The sequence below is a fragment of the Cryptotermes secundus genome, unplaced genomic scaffold (assembly GCF_002891405.2).
Source record: "Cryptotermes secundus unplaced genomic scaffold, Csec_1.0 scaffold643, whole genome shotgun sequence".
Classification (NCBI taxonomy): domain Eukaryota; kingdom Metazoa; phylum Arthropoda; class Insecta; order Blattodea; family Kalotermitidae; genus Cryptotermes; species Cryptotermes secundus.
In genome coordinates this window covers 869,491-895,677 of record NW_019731276.1, presented here as the reverse complement: position 1 = coordinate 895,677, position 26,187 = coordinate 869,491, and the positions used below count along the sequence as shown (strand labels likewise).

At 40.9% G+C, this 26,187-nt stretch overlaps 1 protein-coding gene across 9 annotated transcripts in view; it reads right to left on the bottom strand.

The window, feature by feature from the left end:
* The window catches only part of LOC111866848 (CLIP-associating protein 1-B), a 206,452-nt gene that overhangs the window by 54,549 nt on the left and 125,716 nt on the right, over window positions 1-26,187 (bottom strand). For 8 of the 9 annotated variants that reach the window (XM_033752436.1, XM_023856165.2, XM_023856162.2 and 5 more), the window contains 7 exons: window positions 18,328-18,362; window positions 12,434-12,512; window positions 9,487-9,555; window positions 8,482-8,639; window positions 5,313-5,422; window positions 3,709-3,835; window positions 2,260-2,513 (listed from right to left, as the gene is read on the bottom strand). In XM_033752436.1, the coding sequence (XP_033608327.1) occupies window positions 2,260-2,513; window positions 3,709-3,835; window positions 5,313-5,422; window positions 8,482-8,639; window positions 9,487-9,555; window positions 12,434-12,512; window positions 18,328-18,362 (832 nt within the window). The remainder of the gene's footprint in view (window positions 1-2,259; window positions 2,514-3,708; window positions 3,836-5,312; window positions 5,423-8,481; window positions 8,640-9,486; window positions 9,556-12,433; window positions 12,513-18,327; window positions 18,363-26,187) is intronic. The other variant, XM_023856168.2, reaches the window with a different exon arrangement.

The following is a 26,187-nucleotide window of genomic DNA, read 5'->3' as shown; positions in this document are numbered from 1 at the left end:
GGGGTAACTCATCTTACAGCCAGAAGATATTCATCTTACAAAAGAAAATTGTTAGAATAATGGCTGGTGTTAAACCAAGAGAATCATGTAAAAATATCTTCAAGAGGCTAGAGATCTTAACTCTCCCATGTGAATACATATTCTCCTTAATGATCTTCATTGTAAAAAACCAAGAATTTTTTCCAACCAATTCTACAATACACAATGTCAACACAAGGAATAAAAATCAGCTTCACAGACCAGTTGCCAGCCTCTCTTGTTTCCAGAAGAGTGCATATTATACTGGCATTAAAATCTTCAACAATCTACCACCAAATATCACAACTCTTATAGATAAACAGGGACAATTTAAAGTAGCACTAAAGAGATACTTAATTACACACTCCTTTTACTCTGTTGAGGAATTTATGCTTCCAAACAACATAAAGTGTATGTAATGTTTTCTCTTGTTTGGAACACAGGGGAAAAAAAAAAATCTAGTATATGTTAATGTATGGATTTATGATGGATATTTTACTACTTTTGTGAAATCCTTACTATTTATGTGAAATTGAATTGTGCATGTATATATGTATTGTACGATTTTTGACAAATTCCACATCCGGTAGGTCATCTGACTAACTCATGGATCTATGGAATGCTATGTATGTATGTATGTACACTGTAATTGTGGTTGAGACAACAATCAACATTCATACTATCTGATTGAGAGAAATTGTTACCACACAACCATAACCTCTGGTGAGTGATGTTTCATACTGAACATGCCCTGAAACCATGCTGCTTCTGGCATCATAACTGCTTTACTTCTTGACTGAACTTTGGTCAATGTTCATGTCATATGATACTATTTTACAAATTAATCTGACATGACTGATTACATAATTGTACTTATTTGTGTAGAAAGTTGCTTTAACTACTTATGTATAGAATTATTTTATCATAATTATATAAAGTACTGTAACATGGATGGCCAGAGCATTTCTAGACAATGACCTGTAAACAACCTTCAGTCGCATAAGCGCACTCAACAAGGTTATGCAACCCGCTTCTAGGTTAACAGTTCAGTAAACAGACTTGAGCACAGCAGCAATGACATCACACTACTGCAACAGTGCTAGCCATCACACATTTCAACAATATAGGCTGTTTTCTGTGTATGGTCAGTGTGGAGGCTATATAATGTCAGTTCAGAGTGTTTAAGTGACAGGGACAGAGTTCTCGATAGGAGACAGCCAGGGGAGGTTTGCAGAAGACCCGTGAACACTTAAAGTGTGATTTAAAGACTGTGTTTATGTGTAATACTGGGGGTGCGTGATCCAGTGAGACTGCTACCGTTTCTGTGTTGAGACCTGTGAAGACTGGGAATTGTAGTGTACGAAGTGTGTGTAACTCATCAATATCGCTGTAATTTGAGGGTAATTAAAAGAGGTTGTAACCAAAGTGTTAATAAATCCAATCATTCAAACTCTGCTAGGATCATAGTTTATTCAACTCACAGCATGAAAGCAAAGGTCTGTGTAGAGCAGTGGAGAATATTAGTGTCATTAAGTGCTTAAACTGGCTTGCAATGCAGGGGTATTCTAGTGACACAATAATGTGAGCCATGGCCAGCTGAACTGCAGATATGCTGACACAACAGTGCAAGGCATGGATAATATAGCTTATCTTGCTTCCAGGTGAAAAATTTAACAGCCCAGATATGAATAAGCATTTATCTAATATGAATCTGTATTTTATTTGCAGATGATGAAGGATATTCTCTGAATATCTTGAGCATTAAAGATGCCATACACAGCTTCTATGATGAATATACATATATGTATTATCAGTTAAAGTGATTTTAAAATATTTTAAAACATTCTAACACATTAACAGCACCTTCCAATGATGGTCTCTTAAGGACCAAAATATGTAAAGGTTTCTATGTAATTAAATCATACTGGTCACACTCAGTAGTGCTGTTGCTTATTTGATGTCCAATGGTGTGGTGGACCAGAATGCCTTCTATTAACAACATGAGTCTGGTTCTAAAAGAAAGTAAAATTGTTCCTGTTGCCAATTAGTAACCATGTCAGGAAGACATGTGGCAGGGAGTGAATATATACACTAAAAATAACTTTGGCAGTAGATGCAAGTTGCCAGCTTCACACTCTGGCCCCTTTATCCTTGGGGAAAGAGCTCCCAGGAAAACCAGGATAAGGGGCAGAATGGGTTCCAGAGTCAGTCTAGCTCATCCTAGTCTCAAATATCACTTACTTTCTGGCACACAGCCTAGCCTCAGGATCTGCATCAGCAATGCCCTTCTTGATGGCATCTTGAAGGAGTGCAATATGTCTTTCCAGGGAGTGTGTTGACCAGGAGTGCAGAAGCTGTTCAAGGAATTCACAGCAAGCCCGGCGGATATCCTTTGATTTGGAGTTGAGATTCTGCGTGATTATTGGAATCAGGCGTGGTGAATGTGTGTACCGAATGATAAACCTCACTGTCACCAAGCCAGCTGATGCCATTACCTACAGTGACATACAACAGAGGCACAGGTCAAATGCATAGATATATAAACCTTCACCACACTTAACTTTAAATTCCACAAGGGACCTTGTGGCTTGTCTCATGGCTTCAGTCATGACTGATTGCATCTTGGTTCATTTAATGTTCTGCAACTGCATGACACACGCAGTGTTAAATGGCAGGATGATTATGAGTTAACTGAGAAAGGATATAGAAGGAAGTGGCCACAGTATCTTCCAAGATTTTATTGAACGAACTGAGGACAGAAATGCTGATGGTAGCTGAGCATCAGCCAAGATTCAAAGCAATCTCAAGTGAAACATGAATGCTATCAACAATACCATAATATCTGCTCTAGGCTCATGTGATGGATATACTTTGAGAATGATAAATCTTAAAGGGATTACCTTTTAGTCTTCCCCTGTAGTGTATCCCTGATGTGCTTGTAACGTGCAAATTTTCCAGTCCTCAATGATTTAAATAAAACAGTCCAAAGAACTATAATACTACTCACATTGAATGTGCTATGAAAGATTTTTTAATTTTAATTGATTATTTTAATTGCATGTTGCCAACCCATTTTTCTTCCAGGAGTGAGAGGGTCCAAACTTATAAAAATCACTCTATTAGAATATATTTTAGGGATTTTCTCTTAGCAGGCATTCTAAAATGAAAAACAGCAAACACTGGAGTAGCATAACTGAAAGGATCAACATCAGTATAATAACAAAACCTGTCACCATACCCAGTCTGAGGCTGTTTCATTCATCTCAAACTCAATTTCCTTTGGCACTGTTTTGATGTCCAAGTGGCCTCTTTCCAAAATTCTGTATGTATATCTTGCATCCCTCATCCAAAATACACATTCAGCCAGCCATTCCTTTCTAGATTTCACTGCCCTAACAATAGTAAGCTGGTACAGACCACACAGCACAAAGACAGAAATTTCCATGCAAGTGAGTTTACTATCACACAAGGAAGCTCACATTACACACAAAATAGTGTGAGTGCTAATGGACACTTTTATCTCCACATTCATATACAAAATGATCATATAGGATATAGAGAGAGCAACATTTTAAAGCAGAAAATGGAGGATGAAGCTTACATTTCCTGTGGCTTAGACTGATATAATATGGAGATGGAAAAACCGTCATGATAACGTAGTTTCAGTGTACCATGAGGCCATTAATTCACCTTGGCTGAGTTCTGGATCAGATTAATAAGACTGTTGAGAAGATGCTCTGCAAAGTGGTCGCACTTGTGACCCAACTGCTCTGACAGGTATGCTATTGTGTAACATGCTTCCCGGACAACCTGTGATCTGCAAAAAGGTAACAATACAGCATCACAGCACTTGCATTTGTTTTCAAACCTATTTTTTTTTCCTAAAATTCAGTTTATTATAACTTTCTTGTTTTGCTGACGTTTGCATCCCTATATTTCAAACATATGTATGAAATTAGAGTAAATTTCTTGGTTACATTTGCACCGCAGACTTCAGATCCAAACATTGCCTCTCAGTAGAATATTTCTTTATTAAAAACTTCTGGTCAGAATCAACTCCACTGAACTGTTTCCAAATTTAAGCATAATTATAATCTTCATAAGGAAACATACTTAGCATATTATGTAAAGGGCAGGTAGGTATATGCCATGGCCATGCTTGTTTACTGTGATTGAAATTACATTTATAGCACGAAGCCTTCATAGGTCACATCATAAAACTTCCATTTTCATAACATCAGGCTTCCAAATGAATGATCAAACACTTATGTAGATATTTACGAGTATATTCACTCACAAGTTCAAAGATTCAGAAATTGTGAGAGTGAAAGAGAATGCCGGTATGCTTGCAGAATATATTATGAATATATTATGTTACAGACTACAAACCAGGCACAACTCTCAGTAGTGCACCCAGCAGAAAAACAATTCACTTTACTCTGTTGGATTAGTGTTCTTATGGTAGTGGTGATAAAGAGTACTATCTTCTATGATGTGATGCCATGTAATTTGGTAGAAATTTACTGAGACTTTTGAGACTGCTTCTGTTTTCAACCCCCCCCACACACACACACACACACGCACAAAAGAGCCACTGCTGACAGCATGAACATTCAGTGAAAGTGTAACTCAGTGTATAAGAGCAGATCAGTGGAAGACTGAAGCTAGAGACAGATGTTTATTTTTAAGGCTCCACCCATTTGTTGCATTTGAGATTATTCAGTATAATTTTTTGTTACATGCTGATACAAGGAGAGATTACAAAGGTACATGGTGAAAAACAAAAAAAGCCCTGAGTTCATGGTGGTAATGTTGAAATACTAGACGTTAGTGAATTTATGGTACCTTTCAGTGTTTATGTTGTACCTGAGAGCCCAAAAAAATCAGTCAACCATCGAGTGTCATTTACTGATGCTGTGTCTAAAAGAAACTGAAAAACAAGAAATGTTCAGTGTTTCTGAAGAAGTCTGTCTTTACAAAGAACCTTCAAACAAACATTTCCTTTAGATTGCAGACTCATTTAGTGTACGCTGTTACTCTATCAAGCTTCATATCATAGCACAAATGTAGCTACACTTCCAGAACTCTTTAAACTACTGAGTCTGAATATTGATGAAGAATTTAGTTTTAACAATTCCCATGGTTTTATGCTAGTGAACAAACAACAGTTCAATAACAATATCCATTTGGGTTATTCTCTCTCAGTAAGTAAGGCTGAAACTCATTTTCTCACTTTCTATGTATCACATAACCTTCTTATCTTATTCCAGTGACAGTGCATTGTGATGACATACCTGAGATCTTTGACAGATGTCTGGAACGGTGGCTCCAATAACCTGAGGTGAACGTACAGCTCATCAAAATTTCCTGCCCCAGCAATCAGGAGTGATCGCACTTTCTTGAGCTATGGACGAACATCACACTCTAATAACTAACATTCAACCCAGTGGCTACCAAACCTTTCTGAATCATGGACTAACAAAACATAAGAAAGTTTTCCAGGAATCAGTAAGCCACCTGTCTCACAGTGGTCAGTGTGCAGTGCAAATAACAGTCCAAGACAAATTATTGTTGTTGCTCTTGTTGAAATGGAGTCATGCAAAGAATTCTCATGAATTGTCCTGCACTCCATCTACTCTCCTCCCTTTACTCTACAACCACTCACTCTTATTCATCGAATTGCTTACTCTACACTAGTGCTAGGTGAGAGATGTCAGCAAGCAGGCTGCAATAGCAGACAACTCTGATCCCCATCATCAATGAGAATTCTTTGGTAAGCTCAATTATAATACCTGTAAACATATACATTTTGTAACATAAAAATTATAGCCCAGCAAAGCAAAGTACACTAGTGGTGAAATTTAGAATTATCAAGCATGACACTATGTTTACTTGCTACATATAGTCACTTCCACAACTAATATACGGCTTCTTTTTAGGGAAGCGTGGTGTCTCAAAGTAGAGTGCCGTGGGATAAAATCAGGCACATAATTTATGGTATGAAATTCTGTCAAGTAAAGAAGAAAATGCTTTCACAATTCCTCTATGCAAAGAAATTTAAAATTTAAATTGTACTGTTCCTTTTTAAAAGTACGCACTTTTCTAGTTCAGTTCTCATACAATACTGTACCTGGTTTCTTCACTTAACTCTTAAAAAGCATTTGATCCTTTGGCCATTATTTCAGGTTATAATCTCTTTATATGGTCAAAAATATGAAATAAATTTACAAAGGCAGCAGCACCAACATGTCAACGGTTGGGAAGTGAATGCAGTTTGCCACCATACGTATGCACGATATTTTATCCTGTACTGCATGTTGACAAAACTTATTCACCGAAAATGAAATGAATGACTAACACCAGTAATAAAGTCCCAAACTAACTGCTTTGTTTTCATTTTTGGCGGAGGTATTCTGAAGAAAGGCTAACAGCCCATATGATAAACTGCTGCATTATTAATGTAATACTTTGAAATTCTGCTCCCACCTGCAGGAATACACAACACCCCTTCACTAGCAAACCAACAGAATAAAGGCTATTAAAACATTCTACATTTTGAGAATCACATAAATCCCATATATCACCCTTTGTTTCAAATATTATGTCAATGGCAGGCGGTTTGCATATAAGACAAGACTGAAAAACAAGAATCTGTATTTAAAAAATTGTATTACTTCTACGTTAACTACCAAGCAAGAGGACTCAAGTGGTAATGCTCCTTGCTGCTGACTTGTATTCTAGAGGTTCCCAGTTCAAATCTCAGCCAAGACAGAGACTATCCTGACAGGTGTTTTGTGGCTTTCCTCAGTCCCTCCGGATAAATCATGGGATAGTTCCTCAAATTAGGCCATGACCAGTTCCTCCTATATCCCCTCCAATTTATTATCCACTATCATCCAATCATTCTATGTTGCATTATCTGAGTTACTGACATCATCATTAAATAAACTACATGTAAATAAATACAGCTACAATCTACATTAATTACCATCATGATTTATAGTGTTAAGTGAATGGTAACTTCATTGAAGATTACTGACAGGATGTTCCGAGCATGTCAATCCCCTCTACCCGTTCTACTCGTGGAAATGAGCAAGACAGCGATTTAATCTATAACCATATTGAGTTCTGAAATTCAACAAAAGGAACCTACGTATGAACAAAGTCTGTAGTGTAACCGTACTTCCCTCACTGAAAATTATTTAACTGTGGTTATGACCAGTTTATTGATTACTGATGAAATGAATGACCAGTTTATGCATTTTTTCACACCCCAAGAGGCACTCCTATGATGAGGTACCAACCCGGGGCCGTCTAGTTGTAATTCAACATAGTCCTCCTTAGGCTTATGCTGCTTAACGTCACCACTTTACTCCTAGTGTTATCTTCTGTCAAGACAGGCAAGGATTTTGAGTGATAAATCCATGATTTGACCTGCCAGAGGGGGTCTTGAATTGCCTGCCCGTGTGCCTTGGAGACCTGAAAAGGTTTAAGATAGACATCACGGAAAACAGACGCAGGACCGGTGCCTAGCATGACCCTTGGATGTCTCCTGCTTTCCATTACTGGCCACTAGGGGACTGCCAGAGGGGGTCTTGAATTGCCTGCCCGTGTGCCTTGGAGACCTGAAAAGGTTTAAGATAGACATCATGGAAAACAGACGCAGGACTGGTGCCTAGCATGACCCTTGGATGTCTCCTGTTTTCCATTACTGGCCACTAGGGGACTTGTGGCTGGGAGCTGCCTGAGGATGAGTGGGAGGGCAGTTGGAGTGCAGACAGAGAAGAGAGAAGTGAGTTACAGGAGGAGGTAGCGAGTAGGGTGTACAGCCGGCAAGCTGGGAGTGAATTGGTGTGAATAAAAGTAATGACGACGGGAGTGATCACTGAGAGGAGAGCTTGAAGGAGGACTAATGTAAAGATTGACAATCTCTGTAGGCAAAATTTAATTTAAAACGGCACATGATGTTGGTTCTGGAGACCCCATAATTCATAAACCCCGAAGTGTGTTTCCATTCCGGTATCTGAAGCCCCGGTATCCCCGGGACAAAGGTCTCATCTCAAGTGACAGTCGTGGCATCTGTAGGACGGTGGTCAGCTGCAGTAGATTCTAACTGTCTATCTGACCAGAAGGTGTTCAGTGATTACAACGACAGCTGAAGAAACACTGGTTCCATGGGCAAAACAAATATCAGATTCTACAGTGTGCGGTACTCTTCCACTTGTCATAAATCGTTTTTTCACTGTTACTTGGCAGATGTGTAATATCTTTAGCCTGGTCACTACAACATTTCTATGCCATTAAAAAGGACACCTTGTCCAAAATGTTCCATAGTTTATTACATGAGCAAACTTAGTTTCTTGAATGACAGGCAACATAACAACACCTAAACTGCAGAATAAGACACCTTAGTAGGACACACAGCCCTCAGCTAATGAAGAATGATGATTTAGTGCTACTCACTGCATCCACCCTCTTTGACCAGTCCTTGTTGGGGTCAGCAATTGTTTCACGTATTGTCGTCAGTTGTTCTTCTAGCTCTCGTGCAGAGAATAACTGAAGTGTTGGAACATCTTCAAATGCTTTACTGAATGTCTCTTCATCCACTGCACCAGCCTGGCCTGTTAAAAATAAATTAATGTATGATACACACTATTAGACAATGTATCACTTCACATATTTTCTTCTTTAGTTCAAAAAGTGAGGAACACAGGTGCAACAACAATGTCGAGACCATGCTAATGTTTGCTGTTATGTATAATGGAAGGAAGTAATTTCTCTTATAAAACAAGAAATTCTGTGAAGACCTTAAGGTGCCCACTCTCCATTACACAATTCCAGCCATGTACACAGAGCAGTAGGAATTACTGAGTCAAATTATAAAACACAGTGAAGCGGAAGGCCAAAGAAGTTTCATACTGGAATGATGCACAAAAGTAATCAAACCAACCAAGCCACTGCTATAGGGTCACCACTGACAATTTGATACTTATTCAGCTGACAAAGAAATTCCCTGATTGTATGTAACCTGGCAGCTCATCGTCATGTTCACACTCAGCAGAAGCAGTTCAGTCATCACCTGGTACCTTATTCCTCTAACACTGCCTCATCTATGCCTTGGTCTCCTTAGTGGTCTGTTCCCTTGGAATTTTCTAACCAAATCTTTGTACATATTTATCTTTTCCCCCATGCACCCACCCATTTCACTCTCATTCTTTGAAAATGTTCTTGGTTGGATGGGAATTCAGATAACCAAGATTTTACTGTACCTGCTTGCTTTAACCTTAAAAAACTATACTGTATGAAACACAAAATCTGGAAACAATAAAACTATTGTTCATTAACTTGTTTCACAGGACCAGAACAAGAAACATCAAAGTAACGCCATAAGAAATCCAAGAACATGTTGTCACTGGCAGTGCACAGGGACTAAGCAGAAAAGCAGACTAAGTAAGTACCTGTACATACCTCCTGCAGATGATGCTGCCCGTCGCAGGGAGGATGTTCTGCATATTTTGCTCCCAGTCCCAGTGGGAGCTGTTCAGCATGCAGCATCAGCACCAGCAATCCAAGAAGAAGATGGGACACAGAAGGAAAGGGGCAAAGGATGTAAGAAACATGTTAGCACAGAACACAAACATAAACAGACACACCTAGTGTATGGCACAATGTTACTCAAAGCCTCCTAGAACCGATCAGCAAAGCCAATTCACCAATTTAGACATAGGCCTCCTTTCTTAAAAGTAGGGACCATCCAGATCTCGAAAAGTTGTGTTATGACTTTGCAAAATAATGACTGCTGTAATTAGACTCCCCTGGTGCAGAAATTTCCAGGTCATTAAATAAAATCTGAGTGTACCAGCCCCCAAAGACACTACGAGTATATATGCAAAACATGATACTAAATTCTTATGGAACTATTTCAGATTTTAATGAGAAATAAATTTCACAAGTATGAATTATTCTGCTAAGAAACATTTATATTTCTCATGACTGCTGGCATAGTGTTTTACTCAGCTGACAGCTGCAAGCAGCATTTCAAAATGACAAGATGTCTCTCTGTACAAGAGGACTGTTATAATCATTTACACACAAAACACTTATTTAGAAGGGATTCTTTACACCTCTGTTTTGTATTTTTTTCAGTATTGGATATCATCATTGGATGGAGGGCATGTAAAGTAGAGCTCCTAATATTACGCATGTCTAAGTTAAGCACTTTAAGTTTCAGGTACAAATTCAGGCGTAAATCTCTAGAGAAATACGTCAACATGCATGTGCAGCTGATGGGTTCCAGGTGTCTTACAATCTGCTTAAGCATCTCAATCACATACATCATGCGAGTACTTGCTCTCAACACACAGCAGCACTGCACCAAGCCACTATTCCCATACATTAGTGTGCTACACTGCAAAACAGCCCCCTCCTTTCAGTCAGTTCAATTCAATCTAGAGTACCACAGCAATTATAATCCACTTTGGTTATTATTTTCTCTATCTTCCAAGTAATTTCACTACCAAAATTTTGCATGTTTCTCTTTTTTCCACATCCAAGCCACATTTCCAGAATATATATTAGCTGCGAGTGATTACAACACTCGCAGCTAAAAAGGGAACACACATCACAAGACACGGTTTACACAGAATATAAGAAAAATGACCCCCATAGTGGAAGAGCCACATGCAAGTTTTAATTAAAACACATAAGATGAATAATCTTAACAAGTTTTAGTGTGTGTAAATTTATTATAGTTGACGAATACGCACTTTTTAAAATAATTTTACAAAGATATATAATGGCAAGCAATGCAATAGCTTAGCGTAATTAGGGCACCTGATGATGGCACTATGTTGCCGAAACATGTCGTGAAGTAACAGGTGAAATTGAGTGCACTACAATTTAATTATATCTAGAATTCAATTCAATGTTTTCTCTCAATTAAACTGTAAGAGGTACATTACATGCTTCAAGGCACAAAGCAGTGTACACTCCTCTCATCCTTCTTTCTGTAAGTCAACATGCCAGTCTTTTCCAAATTTTTTGACCAATCTTGCAGATGTGTTTGAAATTTTCTGCTACTGTCCTTTATGAAATATGTATATATCTGCACTTTCATAAATTCATTTTCATCAAAGTCACATGGTGGCTATGCAAATTAATTTGATAACATGTAACAAACAAGCTGCTAATAATGCTAGAATCAGTCAGTGTGGGTCTTTAAGTTCCAGATGGAGACAGAACCATGGAAATTTCAAATTTATTAACATAATGCTTTCTTTTTCTGGAGAAATAAAAACAACAAACTTGAAACTGCACGAACAATTTTGATATGATGCAACATTTAAAATGACAATGACATTTGTATGATGATATCATGCATTCTGGGTAGGTAGTTTCAAGATACCTATGAAGTTTGGCAGAAAACATGGAACTGTTCAGTAACACTCCCTTACTTACAGCACACTGTGCGTCAGGATGACTTACATCACAAGTGCCTGAACACCACAAAGGCGTATGAAACACAAACAACTACTGCTTCTTAATCCTTACTGCACCTGCAGTAGTTATCAGCATGCAAGATATCACTTGAGTCTGGATCTGTGCAATAAATGCAGTAGCTCAGCAACATGCTCAAGGCAGAGATTCACTTGACAATTTGATTCCAGCTGCAGCTGTGCTTGAACCCTTTCTAAACAACCTTGCTTAAGTCACTGATACATCATAAAATGTATTAAATACCAGTTTCATGTTATAAGAGAACAAGAAAAACTCTGTGGTTTTAGTCAGTAAGTGAACTATACCGACCAAGCGACCACCGCTTGTCGGCAAAGTTAGTGCCAACTTTTGCAGATAGAAGGTGTCGTGTGGTCAGTGCAACAAATTCCCATGGCAGTTAATTTCAGGTTTCTAGACCGGCATGTTATAAGAGATCAGAGTTTAATTCAATGCATACAGTTAATGAAATGAAAATAAAGACCACTTATTTTTTCCTTACAGCTTCAACATGCAAACATTAACGCAACTCAAGTATAACGAAACCACAATCAATTCATGTGTCTGTAGTGAAAGCAGAATTTTAAATAATTGTAGGGGTTGCAGTGCTTCTTTGTTTTAGGGATAACCTGGGTTCAAATCTCAGCTTGGATAATGTTCATCTGTTTTGTGATTATCTTCGGTCTGTTGAGGCAAAGGTTGAGGTAATACCTAAAATTAGGCTAAGATCACGTCCTTCCACATTCATACCAATTCATTATTCATTCACTCAATGCTAAAGGCCTGAAGTCTGAGCTACTAATAGCATGCTTAAATGAACCATGAATTAACAGAACAAGACGGCAACCATTAACCAAGGATTATAATGTAAATATTCAGTGATGTGCGATAGCAGGTAATTCAAAACACAAATGTTACTCACCAGGTGTGGATGGGACAGACTTAGTTGCACTAAATGCTCCTCGTCTAGGCACACTGCTTGCTCGCTTTGCTGCAGACTTCTGTGAGCAAACAAACACATGAGACTGCACTATATTCTGGCTCCAGAGAGTAGACCAACTAATGGTGATGGCAGAAATGTAATTCATTTGTATGCATCTATTTCAGTCATATATGGATGCATTTTGCCATGTTACGCCAAAAATAATACCAAGTTTAAACAACTGCCTCTGATTTTCTATGGTTTTTAAAAGAAAATTTTATGTCAGGGCAGTGTCAAGCAGCAATCCTGGACTTCTTAAAGGGTGCTTCCCAGAATGTCATTCCTTGTCCCCACTACAATCACCAGGGATTAGTCCTCAAAGGCCGAAAAATATTCCTTTCCAAAAGAGCAATATATCCGTGGTCTAATCATAGTAAACGATTTCATGCAGTAAACATCTCATGCAATTAATAAAATATAAAAATTCAAGACTAATTAAAATTGCTATAGCACGTCAAAAGGTGGATGGTATCAGATTATTTCACAAGATAAAGATTCTCTGTTTTGTAACTCTGAACATCTGAACTCATATACTGAGCATATTACCACATTTAAATCATACCAAGCATTCATTCACTCTTGAAAGTTTGTCTTATTTCGCCACACCAAGATGTAACTAATTTCCTTGGTTATTAAACAATCAAAGTTAATTTAAACTAGTGAACAGATCTAACACAGCAACCTATTTATTAAAATGCAAATAAACACAAACAATTTAACAATATTATTCAAATATCAGGGGTTACTTAACTAAACAGAGGGGTTACTCTAAATTTAAATTTAACATAAAAAAGTAACAGGCTTACACTACAGAATTATGAAACCCATAAGGTTAGGTAAAGATGTAGGCCGTGCCATAGCTCAAGCGGTTAGTCACTGGCTTCCCACCACAGCGGCCCGGGTTCAATCCCGGGTCCGGTCAAGTGGGATTTGTGGCGGACAAAGTGGCGCTGGAGCAGGTTTTCTCCAGGTACTTCGGTTTCCCCTGCCAATCTTCATTCCACCAAATTCTCCATCATTATAATCATCCAGGGCAGGTTAATAGGCCAATCAGTGGCCACCGTGCTGAATGGACCCAGTTGGACTCCAGCCCCCACTAAGCGAATTAAAAAAAAAGGTAAAGATATCCCTGTGCTCAACGAATTAAGCACTACACCATGAAGGCTTATGGGGAAGTGAAACCTGTAGCACATTTAATCATGGTCTGAACTGTTCATATCAATAGTAGTCACTCAATGGTTTAGCTACTGGTCAGAGTGGCAATGCCAATGACCACTAACTACAAGGTCAGAGAGGTGTTCGATTCTGGGCAGGGGCAATTTTCTCTTCACCTATGTTCCCAAACCAACTATGGGGCCCACAAACCTATCCAATAGATACAAGGGTCTGTTTTCCTGGGGAGGTAAAGTGTCCATGGCATGACGCTGACCACTCACTTCCTCCTAGTGTCAAAATTAAGAAGGCATGGAGTTACACCTCCGATTTCCCATACACTTTCATAAAGTGGTGCTTCACTGATTAAGCACAAGGCGAACTATATTTTAATTTTATCTTTATCTGTACTAACAGGCATAACTGTAGTCATATTACCATTCATTCATCACACAACTAAACATAATAACAAGTAAAAAAAAAAAGTAAAGCTATCCCAGTAACAGGCCGTGAAGGCCCATAGGGTTGTGAGATGTTGAGGGTCCCACATTATCTAGACAATCAGCTCAAAGATGGCAGTAAGGTTGTCAGCCTTACTCCCCAGGAAAATTATTTATTTAATTCCTGGTACTCATTTCTGTTAGAGGCTGAGTGAACCCCAGGGCCATAGTGCGGCTGGAAGAATTAGGTAAACTGAAAAAATCTAACGACCTCATCGGTGTTTGAACCCGCAACCTTCTGACTTGTAGCATAGTGCCTTAACCACTATGCTACCGCATGCCCCAAACATAATAACAAGACTCTATCACAAGCTGAAACTTATTGGCATGCTGTACTGAACCTAGAAATATGTATATACTTGTAACAGAAGTTACACTGCATCTGACATGGAACATGAGAGGTGTGCTCTGTGGGGGTTCAATAATTTAAACGTCTTTGAGAATACTGAATTTGTGGTTTGTTGATGCTGGTGGGGTTTCCTGGCTTTACTCATGTCTGTTTTGCTTCCAGGTTATATGGCGGGTACTACTGTTCTAAGTGGTGTTAACTTTTCATTTCCAAGCCCATCACATTTCTTAACGCCTCTACTAGCCTGCACTGTGTGGTTCTGAAAGCAATCCCTTCATAGATGAATGTTGTATAATCTTGTGCTACTGCATTTGAACTAATTCAACATTAAGCAGCAAAATTCAGAGTAGTTCCCAGGGAACTCATACAGAAGCCACTGGAGAGGCTCCATCCTTACCCGGTCAGGAACAGCCATGGAAATTTTACGTGATCTAGGCAAATCCTTGGAAGCTTGACTTTTCTTTTTGGAACAACTGTTCCCAGATTCAGCTACAGTTACCTTGATCGTTCAATGCCATCATGAAGCATGGAGCAAAGTCTATCTTTAACTTTTCTTTTAATTTTTGCATCCTGATGTCTTTTATATTACGCTATAAGTAAAATTCTATTTTACATCTTTATGACCATCAATAAAATAATTTAGTATCTAACACTTTATCTAAAAATTTACATGTTTCAAACTATTCAGTCATCCTTGGCTGGTAGACCATCAAATTGTTGTTTTTACTGCATTATACTACTCTTTATTTTAACAGGACGAAGAGCGCTGGTCAGTTTGTATTAGTAACTTTCAAAAACCTTTCAACCTGGAAGGCATTTAAAAAAATCTATATTATCCAGGCTCCTTATCAAAATTCTGCTTCTACTGTAACAGTACTTTCCTTTAGTCAGGGTTCCCAGGTTTTGAACGATGGGTTCGAACCGTCTAGAAGCAGAGTCTAGTAATGCCAACATTTGGTTGAGTGGGAAGTGGTTTGTTTACAGTCATATCTTCGCTCATTATCCAAATGTACATTGATGCAGGTTTCTCCTCATTATCAGTAATTAAGTCAGGCAGGGGAATCTTTCCTCCTCCCTTCTCACACTGACTAATGATGACTACTGTTTTTCCACCAAAGGCACTGTGCTGGAATTGGAACGGCAGACACCATCGGTAACGCAGTTTACGTTGCCGTCCGCAATATGAGTGGAGGAAACTGTTTCCAGAACTACAAAAAAAAAACTAATTCTAATCATAGGCTATAACACCTTCGCTCAACTTGTCTCCTCTGCTCATAAGAAAGTTCACATCATAGCCATGCAGCCTTACCACCCAAAGCTTTACCCTCTCTCAAACATACCTCTACCAAAAGGACAAGCAGGCACTGCCAAGGAATCTACCAAGCTTGGAAAATGTTTGTTCCTGTCCTAAAAATGTAGCGTTTCTCACTACTCTATTTGCTCTGTTGGTGTTGGTTCATCTGTATTGGTTGTACTGAGAGCAATTCTACTGCTTCCAAATTGGGTCTTGACTCAGTTCTTGTTTCTTACTCTCTTTCACCTATCCGCGTAATACTCATGAGCTACCGAAGACTGGTTTAAAGATAATGCTCTGGGCTTGTAGTGGGGGGGGGGGGGTTAGAATCTTGACCAACCATCGGCTATCCTGACCAAGTTTTTCTGTGGTCTTCCTCAGTCCCTCCAGAAAATGCCGGGATTGTACCTCGATCGATACTGAAGGCATCATTAGTCTACAGAGCAAAAAGGACGGTTGGTTAATATGAAGTTTTCCGTTCTCTGCAGGGCAGCCGGGATACTGCAGTCTGCACAGTACCTAGACTCTGGATTTGACGACCAACGAATTGTGACTCGGTTCCCGTCAAGGGCAAATGTATTTTCTTTCCTCACCAGGTTCAAACCAGAGCTGGGGCTCACCCAACTTATCTAGTGCGTACAAAGGCTCTTTCCTTGGCGATACAGCACCCGGGACTTACAATGCGTAGAGCAAAACCTCCACTCCCTATGGCGTTGCGCTCCCTGAACACAGAGACCGTTAGCTTCACCTTTTGCTGCAAACGGCTGTCATAAACATTTATGCTATAATTACATATGTATTTCTCGCTAGTCTAGAAAATCAGGCCCTCAGGGGGGGGGGATCGCGAGGTGCGCATCTTGCTGTTTTGAGGTTCTCGCAGCGGTGGTTATGAAGAGTTCCGCCTCCTGAGATATAACGCTTTTTTGAGATTGGTTTAAGTTCCTGTTTTAAGACGCATCATGTGTTGGGAAGAATATTTATCATCTATGGGAAGGTTCTGTCAGTCTTCAGACTCACCTGGAACGTACCGTACAGAATAAAGTACCCTGAAAACGTTGTCCTAAATGTTTTATTACAGCAACAAATCATGTTTACACTAGAGAACTGCATTCACAAAACATGCTCAAAGTGACAGCCAAAACACTGAAGGCACGCTTCAGGTCCTGGTTAAGACTGCAAACATCCTTCAGAGAGTTCCACGGTGTACAAGAACAGTAGAAAACCTACATGTGGCGATGTGAGATTTGTAGAGAATTAAGGGCACAGGAAGTCATCCATTCCGAAAATAAGGATCCTAGAAAAGTTTGCCGAAGCATGCCCCGTTGCGGTCTTTGCCATATGGGTGGAACAAATGTCCCACACACGAAATCCTGAGACAATTATTTCAAATTGTGACCCATTTATCCACTATAAACGCCATTACATTCTTCTCTGCCATGCAAGCTATACAGTATCAATACTGACAGTTAGTTAGTTATTGGAGAGGGTGGGTTTCCCCACGCACTTAGACCAGTATTGGTCCATTGTGCTTCCCTCTATGATAGTCTACCAGTCTCTATATCCTACGGATATTGGTGCGTACCATCAGTCCCGACCGAGCCAGCGAGTTCGGCCTCCACTAGCTTGGCGGTATCTATAACGCTTCCCCCATCTATCAGAGGTGTTAGAGACTATTTGGGCGGGAAACGTCCTTGAATTTGGCTCAGTGACCTCCTTTGGAGATATGAGGTTCTTTGACGTGCTGTAAAGCTACGACACGGGACACACGGCTTAAAGTCCCTCCCGGAGGACTTGTTCCCTGAATTTTTCCGCCCTTAAAAATTCGACGACCTCCGCCGGGTTTGAACCCGCGTTCCACGAGTCATGAGGTGGGAACGTTACCTCTAGACTACGGAGGCCGCTTAATACTGACAGTTCCTTTATAACCAACATAAAAAAGCGAACCGTGCATCTTGCAAATGTGCACTGACGCTCATGTCTTCTACCGCATTACTTTGTTCCCCTCTCACTCCAACTTTAGAGCACAGAGCTGATTTCTCAGTTTCACTGATCATTTTTACAGACGGTAGGACTCCTTGGAAGGGTCATCAGCTCGTCGCAAGGCCTCTACCTAAATAACTGACGACACAAACACAGAATAAACGCAAACACACGCCAAACATCCAAGCCTTGTGCGGAATTCGAACCCACGATCCCGGCTTCCGAGCGAGCGAAGACAGTACATGCCTTAGACCGCTCGGCTACCGTGACCGGCTATTTTATATTGGTGCATACTAAGTATACATACAATATCAGATAATTCCAGTTTAATCTGTTTAAAAGGTACCTAATTAATGCACGCCCCCCCCCCAAACACACGCGCGCGCATTCTCTCTCTGGGGGTAGATAAGATCTTACTGACACTATCATGTCAAATGACAAATATTTCCTATTTATGTCCCGACCTCGCTTACATTCCACTTTGACAACAGCGTCAACGAGACAGAATGACAACCACAAGGACAAACTTTTGTACTTTAATCATGATATAGGTACTCACAACAACGCCATCACTCTCGTCATCGCCTCGGCTACCTGCAACAGAAATGATCATCCGAAATTAAACGTCACATATACACATTAATTTGGAAACTAGACATTTATATTTTAATTATCCAATACAGAATATGAAGATCGGTGGGGTGTTAAACCTTAATCATCTTAAGGTTATACTGTAGCATTCTGTTGCACTTTGTTTATTAATTAACAGATACCTATATCTGATATTCCGTCTTACATGCAACACTCCTGGTCTGAACACACAACGCAACACGGGGCAACGCCCAGCTAGACGAAAAACATGAATACACAGTGTGTCCAGGCTCTGTTAGGACTGTGTTCATTAAAATACAAGACGTGAATCATTTTCAAAATTTTACTCTTTTCATTCAAAATAGTCTCCTTCTGAATCAATACATAGCTGGAATCCACTGAAAAGTTTTCGAAGACAGTCACTGTACTCCTTTTGTGGAATCGCATTTAAAACTGAGGTAGATTCCCTTTGGATGTCCTGGATGGCGTCGTGACGGTCGCCTTTCATCGCCAACTTAACTTTTGGGAACAACCAGAAATCTGCTGGAGCCAAATCTGGCGAATACGGAGGATGATCAAAGACTGTGATTCCTTTTCTGGCCAAAAAATCGCGCACGATCTTTAATTTGTGGGGTGGGGCACTGTCGTGGGGGAGCGACCAGGAATCTTGCTCTCGATATTCAGGCAGAATTCGAAGAATTCTCGCCCACAAACGGCTGAGGGCTCCGAGATAATCAGAATTCACTGTTTGACCTTCTGGCAGAAATTCCTTTGGAATCGAAGACAACGCTTAGCAGTGTCTTTACTCGACTCTTTTGCGTGCGCGCTTTCTTTGATTTCGGCTTATTTGGCCTCAACCACGCTGCACTCTGCCGCTTTGTGAGAAGCTCATATTGAAAACACCATGCCTTGTCACCAGTAACAATTGATTCTGTAAATTTTGTATAACTTTGGGCCGACCGTAACATGTCTCTGCAGTGTTCCACTCTGGCATGTTTTCCATCGCATGACAGAGTGTGCGGTACAAACCGCGCACAGACCTTCCGTTTGCCCAAATCCTCAGTCAAAATTTGATGCACAGTACTTTTTGTTATTCCCAAAAGCTCCTCGATGAGTCTTGTAGAAACACATCTGTCTGATGCAAGGATTTCGGTCACTTTCTTCACAATTTCTTCGGTGCGACTTGTTCTCGGCTTTGATGCACGTGGAGCGTCTTCAATGTCCTCCCTGCCGTCACGAAATATAGCGTACCATCGAAAAATGTTCGAGCGACTAAAAAAATCACTACCGTACACATTTTTCATCATTTCGTACGCTTCTCCGGCTGTTTTGCCTAACTTCAAACAAAATTTCATGTTGACTCTCTGTTCAACCGCCATTTTCCGACGAGCGTCAGAACGAGTACTGTTACATTCAAGGTCAGAACACACGATGCAGCGATACTTGCGCTTTGAAATTATAGACAGCCACAGCTGAAACTTCAAGAATCTTAATGCCACAACTCGCCAACAGATGGCATTGCAGGGTAAAATTAAAAAAAAAGACTCCCAATGGATCCTGGACACACCGTGTATGTGATGGGACTCGCATCGAACAACGCAAGCACAGCAATCTCCACAAACAGTTTTAAAACGCCTGATGATGAATGACGGTGGAAACATGTAATGTACTATGTGATTTTAATTAGGGTTAAAAGACTCGTTGCGTATATGTAAATTGGTGAATAAGCAAACACTACGGGGATCAAGAACTGGGTAGAGATCCGGTCTGGGAAGAAACAAAATGGAGTATGCATAGGGAGTACATAGATCCAAGACGGCTGCTTAGAGAAGGGTATAAAAGAAAGGAACACTGAAATGTAAAACTGAAAGAAATAAAATTATGGCTTGTGGAGGAATGGAACAAATTAAAAGCAAGACATGCATTAATGACACGTACACCGTCATCATCATTGGCAAAGCAGACCGTTTTGAGCCACAGCCTTCCTTAGAAGACTCTGCCAGATTTGTCGTTCAACGTAAATTAGACCATTCGGTTTTCACTTCTTTCAATTTTGCAAAATATTTTTTTACAGAGCAAGGTCGTCACCGTTGCGTCCAACCTGGAGGATCAAGTCTCCGTATTTATGTCCCCCAGTGGAAGGGTGGCCCAACTATATTCCCAGGCACCAGGTTCCATTGTCGTCGCTCTCTATGACCGACAGGGCCACGGTGGAACTATTCTAACCAGCCTCCACATGGGAATTAATTGTAAGTTACTAGAACAAATAAATACTTATAATGTGTTGAGCTGTAATATAATCTTATGAACGTGAAGTTTATTTGAACGTAAGAATTGTGAATTCTAAAGACTTTCAAACCTTTATCAGATTCTAGGCATATACAAATTTACTTGGCTCTTGCCAGACTAACATTATTTCGTGGTACTGAATCCCGGACAAAACGTCTGTTGAGTGTGTGTCATCATCAAGCAGTGACAGTGACCGTTATGGCATCACTAGAAAGTTATACGAGGATTTTAAATGTATAGTGTGGATCATACCTACCTGATATACCAAAACTTGTGTTTTATTATTATATTAAAAAAATGTAAAAGAATCAAGTCTCAATAACTCATTTTCAGAGAGGAAAAATGACAGATTTAAAGACAGCAACGTCATACTGTAAATTACAAACTAATAGGAATGTGTCAAGATCTTCCATGTCCCTTCTCCCATTTCGGACGATACCCCCCACCCGATATGAGCCTGTTAACGTACCGATCACATGATACAAATAACAAACTCAACACAGAGACTGCTCTTAAAGGCGCTCATTTACTGCATGACAAGTGGGTTTCCTGATCCTGTAATGATGTGGCCACCCATTCAGGAGCGTTTGTTTACACTGCACTGCAACAAGTCATGCAGCTGGCAGCAGAAAGTGAACATGAAAGGAAGACTATTTACTGCCGATATAAATTTTGTAGTCCTCTTATCCATATCATTAAATAATCATACAAAAAATATACCTATGAAATAATGCGAACCTTTCGCTTCACCAGACAAGCAACGCATGCCTTGCATTTCATGTGTTTCATTTAGCGAAGGGCAGACTTGCCAGTCTAACAAACACAGCCTCTAGTCTGCATCGTTTAACCACAGGTTGACAGGTGCGGCCCTATTGCACGTATTACGGAGATGACGTGAGAGATGAGAATTCTACACCTCGCGGCCACAATTATACGTCATCTTTCCCAGCTTCTGCAACGCCGTGCTCCCACCTCAGGTCAGTTTCTGACGACCTTCGCCATGCACATCCATCAAGCAGTGCTGCATCGTCATTACCGGTTCTCACAGCAGCGTCTCTGAAGAGTGTGATCTTCTGGGTTTAACACTTTGTAGTGAGGAGACAGTCCAGCTTTTCGGAGAAAGAGACTGCCTCCACCTTCAGGGTTGAAGAATAAACCAGGCACGAAACCGACAAAAGTAGACGGCAAGATGAGCATCCTGCCTCCTCCATCTGTTACTTGCTTCGCTTACTCCTCGACGCTGATGGTGAAGGCGATGCGTTTCCCCGAAATACACAGCGTTATAAATAACAAAATATTAAAAATGAATTTATAAAGTTGGATCTAACAGAAAGTCTTTGCTTTCTTTAAGTTAAATAACTCTGGTCTTATCAATTTGCATGCTCACTGTAACAACCCGTGTATCGATCCGTCTAACCAAGGGTGACTCAATCACTGGGGGACAATACAGACTGAATAATGCAAACTGAGCTCAGAAATACTAATTTCCACTAATTCTATTAAACTCTTTGTAAAGTTCCGTGTTTTACATGATTAGCTTCGGTTTATCTCACGAGCACCAACTACTATCATCCAGCCATCTATCGGTCTGAAATCTGAAATAAATAAATAATAATAATAATAATAATAATAATAAAAAAAGTAAAGGTATCCCTGTAACAGGCCGTGGAGGCCCCTAGAGTTGTGAGATGTTGAGGTTCCCACATTTTCTAGACAATCGGCTCATAGATGGCGGCAAGGTTGTCAGCCCTACGCGCCGGCCGCCCTTTACCCCCAAGAACATTCCTGGTACTCATTTCTGTCACAGGCTGAGTCGACCCTAGAGCCATAGTGCGGCTGGAAGGATGAAAAAAAAAAACAATAACATCATCGGGACTTGAACCCGGGAACTTCCGGCTTGTAGCATAGTGCCTCAACCAACTACCGCTACCGCGTGCCCCAATCTGCAAGAACAGTTCGCAAATTTCTAGATCTTCCAGTTTCATGAATTTATCGGAGCTTATGAAGACGACAGGCGTTTTTCCAGTTGTGAATGCAACTAGGAGCACATCTGGCACATGGCACTGCCTACAGCTGAAATCCATGGTATTCATAATGCACCCTGCAATCAGCCAATGAATTCTAACTACACAGCCCGAAATATATATGATATATGATATGTAGCTTCCACTGGGACTGTATGTAGTGGGGTACTCTGGGGCCATCAGCCGTGTCCATAATATGGAGTCAGTGTACAACGTTTAGGACACTATCTCCAGCAAGCCCTGATGATGGAGACGGAAAGTCTCCGGAACACTGAACACTAACTCAGTACTGATCGCCCAAGAAGTCGTCGTATATCTCAACCTCATTAGCGAAATAATGGCGGCCTTTCAATGAGACAGTAAAAAGGAGATGAATTTTGAACTTGAGTGGTCTCTCCCAATCACTGCAGAGAAGAGTTCGTACAGCACCTGAACAAAAATACAAGTGAGCGTGCTACCAAGCAGCATCAGTGCTGACATTCGTTACTGCTGCATGGGAATGGGAAGATATGAACCCATGGTCGGACCATGTAACAGGTCCCAACACATCATTATGTTCCATTTCTGGCCGCAGTTAGTGCCGTTTTGTGTTTAGCTACAGCCACTGGAGTAACGTGGGGCAAACGTGTCTCGGGTAAATATAAGGGTTAAGGTTTCCTGCATGTGAACGATATGGCAACTGGGGGCCCTAGGACAAGATCACTCATACATTTCGCCTGTAATTTCAAATGTCTTATGAAGTAAAAATAAGGTATCCCTGTGCTTAATTACTTGAGCATTATGCCCTGAAGACATATGGGGGCAAACATGTATATGTCAGTGAGGGGGGAACTTGGTCTCGACGAGACTTGAAGCCAAGAATGACTATGCTGGCGAGGTCCAGCAGCAAATTAACCGACCGGCAGCCTACAGTCAGTCTGTGATGGGTTTACATGTGTGAGGGTCTCCAGACGCTAGGACTGGAGCCGTTGAGAAACGGAAGCCGAGGAGTCTAAGCGGTTATGGGATCCGTTACCAAGCAGAGCACAGTGAAGACACAGAGGACTTAGTGCGTGTCATAGCGAACTGTAAATTAATGATAGCGGTATAATTAATTGCAGTTACGGTTTGTAAGAGTTCAATAAATCCAATTATTAATCCAAACCCCGTGTCTACTAACTGAAATACGTGACAGTATACAGACGATTACAACTGGTATATTTTCTTCCCTGCAGCTATTAATCTTATGCCCAGCATTTCCGTTACTGTGACCGTTTCGGTTTAACTGCAAACAAACTACCAGGCGTCTTGAAGCAATGTTACGAACCTCAACTACAAAGATTAATGTCGTAGTCCATACAATTCCACAATCTGGTGAAAATGAAAAACAACACAATTCCTTAAAGGAACCTGGTGACGGGCACTGAACTTCAAGACTTCCGTATACAGGGAATTTGGTACCAGTACACAGCAAGTTTGAAATACGACACAACGCTACCTGGAGAACCACTGGATGCATGTTAACAAAGTGTCTACGCGCAAGTTCCTTACGTAATAACAGTACTCTTTTTACGATCAATATTCTTTTTTGTTAGCTGTTGAAATTTTACGGGGATTCAACATGGCACTTTTGAGGCTCTAGGCCTACCATCACGGCTTAATTAAACCAGGGGAGCGAGTCACGAGCGGACCGCCTCTGTGGTCTAGTGGTCAGCGTTCCCGGCGCTACCAGATTTTCTGAGTAGTAGTTGGTCTGGAACGGGGTCCACTCAGCCTCGTGAGGATAGCTGAGGAGGTATGTCAAGGAAATAGCGGCTCCGGTCTAGAAAACTGAGATTAACGGCCGTGGGGAACCGTTGCGCTGACCACGTGATACCCTCTATCCGCAAAAGTTGCCACTAACTTCACCAACAAGCGGAAGTCGCTCGGTCGGTATAGTTAGCTTGCGGACTACAGGCCACGGAGTTTGTTTTGTTACACCAAGCGCACGACTCAAGTCATTCCGAACTTCCTTCGTACGCTTGTATCACATTTTGTTTGTACCGTACACCACACACAAAATCGATAAGACGGGATAATTCAACGATGCACGAACACATGCAGATGCGGGCAGTTAGTGAACCCGTCAATCAATATATTTCCTCAACCAGCTATTTTAAACATGTGGCACAGATGTCATTTTCAAGTACAAACTCTCCGTGCCCGTAGTCCGCAAGCGAACTATACCGACCGAGCGACCGCCGCTTGTGGCGAAGTAGTGCCAACTTTAGCGGATAGAGGGTGTAGCGTGGTCAGCGCAACGAATCCCCACGGCCGTTAATCTCGGTTTTCTAGACCGAAGCCGACATTTCCTTGAAATAGCTTCTCAATTATCCTCACGAGGCTGAGTGGACCCTGTTCCAGACCAACTACTTCTCGGAACATCTGGTGGCGCCGGGAATTGAACCTGGACCTATGGATCTGTAGCCAGGGATCCATAAGTGCAGCATCGCTAATACCTACGCCCGCCACGCGGCACGATTCCGAGTTGGACTCATCCGTCGAGTTCACGTCCCGAGGACATCATCTCCGAGCATGTCGTTCCTCCGTGGTACAGGATTTGATAAGTTTACGAGTATTTCATTCTTTTCAGCTACAGCATTAGCCGTTATGTGTTTTTGTTTTAATTTTACTGGACTATCGAAAGCCTGTTTTATTGAGATCTGTTAATAGGAAGTATATTTCTCTTTCTGTCTAGCGTTCTGAAGAAGTGTTAATCACTTCACAGTCTGAAACAGGTCTGTTTTCGAGCAGTTTTATGTTGGATTTTATATAGAGTGTTCCTCCCTGCATCGTCTCCAGGCTCCTGTGACCAATGAAGCCATACATTAAAATAAGCGCAGCTCGTCATCTTTCACATTCTTCCTGATTCATAATTTAAGTTTACCCTCCTGTTCGAAGCTACACAACATACGTAGTTGAGAAAACGCGATTGAACCGAACAAACAACATTAAGTCAGTATACGTATACCATGGCTGGGAATAGAATCAGAGACCAAAAGCAATGTCATTGCATTACTGCCAGAGTAACTCTGGGCATAAGGAATCTCTTCCAATTAATCTGCACGGTCCAGTGGCCAGCTGCGGGAAAGTATCTGGCTCACGAATCATTCTGCAATTTATCTAACGTCTTTCAAGTTCCCTTCAGCTTGTTATTTATGGACGCTGTCAGTATCGGGACTATACGTACAGCGCTAATGGTAGGATGCTCAGACCGCCTCTGTGGTCTAGCGGTCAGAGTTCCTGGCTACAGATCCAGAGGTCCGGGTTCGATTCCCCGCACTTCCAGATTTTCTGAGAAGCAGTGGGTATGGAACGGGGTCTACTCAGCCTCGTGAGGATAATTGAGGAGCTATTTCAAGGAAATAGCGGCTCCGGTCTAGAAAACCGAAATTAACGGCCGTGGGAATTCGTTGCGCTGGCCACACGACACCCTCTATCCGGTAAGGTTGGCACTAACTTTGTCGACAAGCGGCGGTTGCTCGGTCGGTATAGTT